Below are 8,758 nucleotides of genomic sequence, written 5' to 3' on the forward strand. Positions count from 1 at the left end.
CCGGTGCTCCTATATTTTATGTTGTGCTCCAAAGTTGGGCACACCTGTGCTACGAATGAACATTTTTCATTTAGAATCCTGGTAACCAGTAATAATACTCTGAGTGTGAAAGTGTATATGTGCTCAGTCTTGTTGTCTGCTGGTTGAGAGGGAGTGTATAGCCCTTTAAACCTGTCAAACTGCCATGAGGACACAGTGAGCGACTGTGTGGCACCTCTGCTCCTCCGTCCCGCTCCCTTATTGAGAATTTATTGCTTCCTGAATCCTGAAAATGGGAGTCGGAGCACAACACAATTCCAACCGTCCTTTTCCTCCCTCCCTCCCTCCCTGCCGCCCCCGGTGTCTGTTTCCACTCCTCTAAATCTCTCGCTCTATCTAGCTTTATTTCAAGCCATCCGTCTTGGGCCCCCTAAGGACACATATAGTGACTTAACATTGTTGTAAAAGTCTCCGACCCTTATCCCAAATATATCTAAGTGACAACTAGAGGTTGTGGGTTTAAATCCATGTCATGCGATTATAAGGACATGTTGTTCAACCATGGTCATCTGTAGTGTGACTTGTTTTAAGATGTGTGCATGAGAGATGACAACTATATAACTATACAACCATGTAACTTTACTATATAGTTGGTGGAAGAGGCAACCATGCAGAGATAAAAAAATAAATAAAATCCATAACATTCAAATGTGCTTTTCAGCCTTTTTATATCACAGACCACATAAACACTTTCCTCCATAAGTTGTTTTTTGTTTCTAGAATTTCTTATATACATAATAACATTCACATTGGTATTAACACAAAATTACACTCACATAGAAACAATTGACAATATCAGCAAGCATGGCAGTTTTCGGCTTTTTGTGTACATACCGCTCCAGCACATCAACTTAATTTGGTGTTAACTGCTCCCTTCATCCATTTAGTACACATAAGACAACATATCTTGACTAGCCATCATGGCCATGGATATGAATTCTTTGTTCCTTTTGCATGCTAGTCTAGAGATGCTTACTGCTAACCCCAAAGCTGTTGGAAAGAGTATTACGCAAATACATTTAATACTGCTGTAAGAATTCATTATTGATATTTGGACTAAATTGTATTTTTTTTATTTTTTATTTCACCCCTTTTTTCGATCTTGGGATAGATCCAGGGTCTGTAGTGGCGCCTCTAGCACTGTGATGCAGTGCCTTAGACTGCTGCGCCACTCGGGAGGCCGGACTAAATTGTTTTTGAGGTTTTCACGGCTCAACATGGCTATCAACATTTCGGACGTATGCTTGTGAAAGTTAGGTAGCTACTGGATGCAACTGCTTCTGCCAACTTTGAGACATATCCCAATGGACATTCATTGAGGGGAATATTGCTGTTGTCAGCAGTTGCAGTCCCACAAACTTGAAACATTTCCAGCCAAACTCCCATAGTCCGCCTCAATGGTTATGGTTCTAATGGAATTTCCGCCAGTAACTTTTCACATCATGAATTTGACAGTAACGTTTTGATAGCTGTGTAATTCCCTCCCGGACGAGGTGAGTTTTATCAATGTATTTGCCTCAATTTACTTTCAAGAATGTACTATGCAAATTATTGATAAAAGTTAGATTTGCGTGGTTATCAAAATGTCACACCGGGGCAAGCCTATACGAAATACAGACCCTATATGGGTCTGTAAAATCTCAGATGGAAACATTTCTAGTGAAAAAACGATTGGAATCATTTCCAGGTTTTATGACTCATTTTCCAGGTTTTATGACTCATACATACTGTGGTACTCAATAAACACAATTATTTAACTTTGAACAATGACATAAATCTGGGCCAGTAGACCTTATAGCATCTCATTATCTGTTTAGGTAGTATTTTGCAGCTTGTTTTTTGCAGACAGCTTTTCTCTTAGGCTTACAGTTACAAAATAGGTATGAATAGCTACGAAATGGCTGTAACGGGCAACACTGTTGTAACGTAATTATGGTAAACTCGAAATAAGGGGTTTTCAAATATTAAAATCAATGTTTCTCAGACAGCATATTAAAAGGTAACAAAAGTTTTCAACCAAACTGAGATATCACAATGAAGTCTTGAAGTAAACTGTATTATAAATCTGCAGAAAATATTTAAACAGGGTTCAAAAAGGCCTTGTGTGTACTTCGGAAAAATAATAATCTCAGTTGGCTATTGTCGTGAAAGCGCGTTCATCACTAGTTTGCAGAGTTTATCGTGCTTTGAACCCGCTGTGCAAGCTTTAGCCTAGCGCTAACATGCGCTAGCCCAAGCCTAGCATTAATATGTGCTAGCCTAGCGCTAACATGTGCTAACCCTAGCGTAGCACTATCATGCGCTAGCAATATCTGTACATTTATTACGTTCTGATCACTCCTCTTCTACGCTACATATAGTCAGGTTTTCATTTGGTTTTCATTGCTTGCAGCATCAGACTTTCCAGATCATTCCCTTTCCCTTATTAGTGCAAATTACGATTTATTTTTATCCTTGAATAAAGAAAGACCCACCCTAATCTCCAATAAATAATTGCAACACTGAGAATAGTCCCCTCCCCCATTGTTTCTTTCAACTATAAAATTGTGAGAAAATCTTGGACACAAAAGGATAGATTTCCCCAAGTTTTCCGAAACAAAACATTGAAGGAAAATGAGTGGCCATTTTGAAGACCACCATAGAAAAACAACAGCCTTGTACTTGAACACTGTGATAACAATTATGTGACTTCCAAACAGATGGTAACTTCACCACAGAATTTTCCACATATTTCCCTGAGTTTAAAAGACACAAATTCACACTCAATAGCTCTGAATCCATTCCTGACAAATTTCTGCTTGTTGTTACGGAAAGCTCTTGTGAGAATTCTGAATAAGCATTTTTGGAAAATGTGTCCTGTGCCGAATGCTTTAATCTCATCTCGTCCACAGTGTCCTTCATATTTTAACAGGACTGTATATTGCACTGGGAATGGTGCTGCAAATGTCCATGCCCAACTCCTCAGTCTTTGGGGGAAGACTGCATCCAACGGGACCTTCATGGCAGGGTCGGCCCACAGCTGCATCATCGGATAGGCTTCCATCTTCCTCACCTTTCACTCTGAGGTATGGCAAACCAAATGACAGGCAAGGGGGGGCTGATCGAGTTAGGGCTTGCCTCACAGGACAGCCTCATTCAGGGGAGTAGTCAGGTGGGATTTGGGGTGGCTCGGGTCAGTCCACAGCCATTTCACAGGGTAGCTGCTGGGCCAACTTGGCCTGAGCGTAGGCCTGGAGGAAGTCCTTGTAGCGTGGGGCGCAGCCCAACCATGCCTCGCCGAAGTGGACGCGGCCGGTGAAGAGGAAGCTGCCTACCCCAGGCCGGACACCGCACTGCAGCAGGGTCCTGATCTCGCCCGTGCGGGTCAAACGGCCGGTCCCGGTAAACAGGGTGTATTTCTGGCGGAACACTCGGGTGGCGCTGACTTTGATTACAGCCGCCCGTAGCTCACTGTCCTCGTCCACTGCCTTGATGTTACCACGCACCACTGTGGGTAGAAGAGACAAACTGGTCAGTCAAAAGCTCTATTGACCCAATTCGTTTGTAGCAGTTGTTACAAATACGACAATCATAGTTAAACTAAATGTGGACTAAGATGGTGGATGGTTAACATCTGTTGAATGGGTGTAATGTTCTTCAATACTTGTTGTTCCCATTCTAAAAACACAATATTGGTAATCAATGGGAAAATATCTGCCACGCTTTAGCTGCCAAAAAACAGCTGAAGTACTAAACAAGTAACTAGAATCCTAACCCATCAGAGGCTAACATTAGAGTCAGTGAAATTGGTATGGAGAGCTGCCTGGAACAGTTCTGTAATCCCCCTGACTTTATGTTGCCAAAGGGCTGCCACTAAGCCTGATTACGGCTCAATTAGAGCCATGCGGATTAGTCCACTGCACTGTCTAGGGTGGGGGGAGATTATTCCACTATAGTGCCTTGAGGAGTGGGGGTTTAGGGGAACTTCAGGGAACTAGAGAGGCTAAAGTAATGCTGTTTCACCTTTGACCTCTGCATAAATTAAGTAGTTCAGAGGGGGGAGGATTTATATTTACACCAACCTCAGACCTGTGTTACCCCTACTTTCAGCTAATTCAACACAACCGATTTGTAGTTCCTCAATCCTGACACAAAATCATTATATTTTTTTCTCTGCAACTGAATGGCTTTTCTTGCCATGTTGTATTGAATCTACATGAAATGGAGGACGAAATTCAGTAAGACACCAAACTGTTCCTGGTCTGACGTGTTGTTTTATTGTTATACGGCAGCACAGACAACAAAACAGGAGGTTGTAAAAGAGGAGAACTCACCAAAGTCACTGGTGCAGACCGCCATAAGGAGCTCTGTGTTGTTACAGGGTCTGCAGGCACCTGGGAAGAGAGGGGGAGGAAGAAGAAGGGGAAGAAAAAAAAGAGAGGGTCAATTGGAGAACTCCACTAATCAAACAAACACTAATTACATCCTCATTCAAATGTGTTTACTCCCTCGTGATGTTGTAAACCACATAATACCTAAAAAAAATAAACAAGTTATAATATTTAAAAGCTTTATATTACAAACGCGTTGAGCTCTATCCTATCCTGTTGCACACTTGAAAGGAGACTTAAAGGAGGGTGGAGACGAGCTTACAACAAAGATCAAATGCTCTGGAGGCGTGATGCGAATAGAACAAATCAGTGTGAGGACATACACACACACACGGACCAACTGCAGTGTTCTTTCAGACAGTTGCTACTTTTACGATTTGGAGAGGAAGGCCAGTGAAACTCCAATGGCCCCAGACGTTTTTAAAGCCAAATGAAATTAAACAGCCCACCTACCTCCCACCCCCACTTCCCCCCTAGACCCTGCTAGGGTGTCTGCACCCACACCTCATCAAAGCCAACCAGACAAGGGCAACAGAGGAGGGTGGAAAACTTCAAAAGATTTAAATGGGCTAAGCTCCACTTCTACACTTTTTCAGAAGGCACTTACTTCTTTTCTAGGAGTTGTGGCGGCTTCAATCACAGCTGTTTATCACTTTAAAAGAGGAAACTAAAATACAGCAAATCCTCCTCTGTTTCATACTAGGACACAGTCCACAGATGGCCACAAAAAAGGAACGCATAGCGAAACAAAAACACCAAACTGTGGCTGCCTTGAAATGACTGCACTGAAAAAAAGAAAACACCCTGGCATTTTTTAAAGTTCCAAGAAGTTCACCACCACCCCTCCTAGCTGCCCCCTCCACACATTCCCCTTCTTAGTGAAAAAGTCTGATAAATGAGATTCCTTCCTTCTCCCTGGCCATAGAGCAAACCTCCCCCCATGCCCAGGCAGTGTGTGTGTACGTGTGTGTAGACTCTTGAGCGGAGAGGGGGTGTATTCTTAGAGCCAAGCCTCCCTACAGAGGGGCAGCTCAACAAATGAGGGTAGCATCTCAGCTGAGGCCTCCCTGTCGCCAAGGCAACGGCAGTAATCCCAGAACACTCATGCGAAGGCTCCAATGAAAGGAGCTCCGGGCTCTGGAGAGAAGGCCTCACATACTGGGCTTTTGTCCCGCTAACCCTCCTCCCTCTCTTTCTTTCTCTGCCTCTCTCCACTCCCTTTCAAATCTGAACCTGGCGACAGGGTCTGTAGGCCTATGTGTCCAGGGAAACTAGAGGACACTTCCCCCACTCTACTCTGCCTGGACACAGAGAAAACTGAAAATTAACCCCCAAAAAAGGTCTGTTTGTGCTTAAGAGCGAGGAAACATATTTAGGGGGGGGGTTGCCAGAATACAATTTAATATGATTCAGAGACCCATGCTAAAATAATTACTGGAAGCATGTGGGTGAGAAGAGAATTTAGTTATAGAATCTGAGCTACAACAAATTCTAAAAGTTGTTTGTTAGGCCCATCAACCCTCAGGGAGCATATTCACAAACAAAATCAACACTGTCTTTTCCTTGGTTTGTGTTAAGATAAATATTTTATGTGTATCTATTTGAGCCCAAATGTGACCCTTCCAGAACCCAGACTGACCTAGCATGGCTGCCTCCCTCCTCGTTCCAACTCACCTTCATTACTGATGATGGGGTTCGAGTCGAGTGACAGGCGTGCCGTCCAATCACCTCGCAGCTCATAGCGGAACGATGCAATGCGGCGGCTGATGTCCTGGTGAGGCGTGGCCTGGAGGAAGAGGGCTACCTTCTCGCCGGGCAAGCGGCTGAAGCAGCGCACCCGGGGTGGGGGAGACGTCTCCAGACGGTCCCCTACCAGGAGCTCCAGGACCCCGTCTCTCTCCAAGTAGAGCTGGGCTCCGTGGAAGTGCTCCGAGGGCTTGACGCAGGCCGTGATCAGGCCTGAGCTGCTGCCCCCCGGTCCCACTGCCGCAGAAGTCAACCTAGGGGACAGGGTGAGGCGAAGCGCCCCCTTAGGGTAGAGCCAGTCCAGAGCACCCTCCGAGCAGTGGAGAGAGATCTGCTCCACACTGCCTGGCTGCTGGGACAGACCACTGTGGGATGGAAAGAGGGAGAGAGAGAAAAGGGAGACCAAGTTACATAATTGGACTTCCTCGCCTATAACCTCCAAGCTAGACAGACTCGTCTTCAGAAGTTGTCCTCTTGGCTAAAATTGGAGTCACCAGCGTGTCACTTTCTAGGATGTGGTGCAATTTTTATAAACCAATGTATATTAACCCTGGATGACTAACAGGGGGCGCTGTATTGAGTCCACCGCATAGCCATCTTGGTACTCTTCATTGTAACAAAAAAAAATCTGGAAGCTATATAAATGCATTTATTGATGTCTACATTTATTTTTGACACATTTTTATATTACAGACACTGTAATGCACATTTTTAAATGATATTATATGAGCTAAACATACATCACATGTATTTCTTATTTTAGTGGTGATGTTACTGTCCCCACTGGCCACAAAAAAATGTTGTCCTTGATAACTGAAATGCTGTAGAATTCCATTCATTCCTATGGAGGACTGCTCCAAATGGGGAGTGCCAATATCGCTGCCAGGTGGCTTCAAAGCCTCGTCAATGTCCAATTCTATCATCATCAAACCAGGGTTTATATACATCATTGGTCGAAACCCATTACGGAAATTGCACTGAACATTGCAGGATGTGTGGTTTGGGTATACGCTTTAGATGTGGGCAACTTTGAGAGGGACTGAGGGAACGCTTGAAAAATAATAAATAAGCAAATCATTCAGGCTAAAATGGATGAGAACAGATTAACCTTTTCAGCTGGAGATTTTCATTGCAGTGCGTTTCACTCATTTTAGGTGCATCCTTTGAAAACGATTAAAACATGCTTTCAAAATACACATTGAACTGAGGTAACCATTTGCATTCAAAAAGAAGTAGCGCTACCTATTGGTCACCAAATGCGGCCGTCAGTGCCATTTAAAAATGTGTCTGACTTTACATAGTGTAGGTAATTTCATCTATAAAACATGGCCTAGAATTTGGTTTTATAAAATTAATATTAAATCATCCTTTTCCAAATAACGACAAGTAATTTCCCCTGTGCACACATAAAACCGTTATAATAACGGCATAACTCTCTCCTCTCTCTTGCTCACTCTGCAAGACTGCAACCCAAGGCGCAATACTTTGTTGCAAGACACTGGAAACATTTAATTGCGCCCAAAACCTGTATCAACTTGTTTCAACTAAGGTAGAACCGGAACAAAACGTTATTTTGCACTTAACTATATAAAACAATGTGAATGGTTCTCCATAAAACAAATGAAACTTGAATAAACCGTTATAAAAGTTATACTTGCCTCCCTCGCCAGCTGCATTGGTCTTCGGAATAACTGGACACAGCGCTATCAAAAATGGGTAGTAGCAGGATCCAAACTTTGTAAATCCAAGAAATAGCCATTTCCTTCGGTAGGTGTTACGACTTAGATTTTTTTGGGGGGGGTTAATGTTCCAAAGATGCCGTCCCTTCAACCTTTACGCATGGGGATCTCCACTATTCCTATCTACTCGAATTGTATTTAGCTTTTCTCGACAATCTCCATAGCGTGGTAGCCTCCTTTTCTCGATGAAAAGATAAGATACTTTCAGTTACACTTTTAAACGGACTGTCCCTACTTTTACTCTGCCTCCCTGATGGTAGTGCGTAAAGAGAAGAGTCGTCTGAAGTTTTTGCCCGTGAGCACAAGTTGGTCGACCAATCAGAGTTGGAGAGGAGAAACTTTAAACCACTCATACGATAGAAGGGGAGGGGGTGTGAGCTATTGCCCGTAACATAAGAAGAATGATCTATCAGTATGCAAGAACAAGCCTTGTTGGTAATAGATAGGCGGCAATTTACCATTGTGTCAAACAAGCATGTACAAAGAAGAAGAAAAAATGAGTTGCACGGGCACAAATATGAACCTCCTTTGTTGAAGTGTGAAGGCACTGTCCTCATATTTCCTCTCTCATATTATGAGCAAACACAGGGTTAAAGTGAAATTCTTCACTTGAAAGTTCGGGACAATAGGCCTACATGTATTGGAGCCCTTCCTCCTCAAAAGTAGACAAAAAACCTGGTTCAGTGGAAAATATGAATGATTCCACCATGTACAAAAAGGCGTTTAGATAATAATGACCACTATGAAATATAATAGCGTTTCTCTGAGCTTTGCTGCTTGAACCCCTAAAATGTGCAGGTTAGAAGCACAACCAAGACGGACAGAAAATTCTACCTTGAGACAGGAAAGTATGAACAGAGAATA

The 8,758-nt window shown here is 43.2% G+C and overlaps 1 protein-coding gene across 1 annotated transcript; it reads right to left on the reverse strand.

Moving 5' to 3' along the window:
• Nucleotides 1-688: 688 nt before the first annotated feature.
• metrn (meteorin, glial cell differentiation regulator) lies at nt 689-8,173 on the reverse strand. Its single transcript, XM_021565200.2, has 4 exons — nt 7,814-8,173; nt 6,084-6,520; nt 4,353-4,412; nt 689-3,526 (listed from the first exon to the last, which is right to left on the reverse strand). Exons 1-4 carry the CDS (start codon nt 7,912-7,914, stop codon nt 3,213-3,215), a joined length of 912 nt encoding a protein of 303 aa, XP_021420875.1. The 5' UTR covers nt 7,915-8,173; the 3' UTR covers nt 689-3,212.
• Nucleotides 8,174-8,758: the final 585 nt, after the last annotated feature.

This window comes from Oncorhynchus mykiss, chromosome 16, assembly GCF_013265735.2.
Source record: "Oncorhynchus mykiss isolate Arlee chromosome 16, USDA_OmykA_1.1, whole genome shotgun sequence".
Lineage (NCBI taxonomy): Eukaryota > Metazoa > Chordata > Actinopteri > Salmoniformes > Salmonidae > Oncorhynchus > Oncorhynchus mykiss.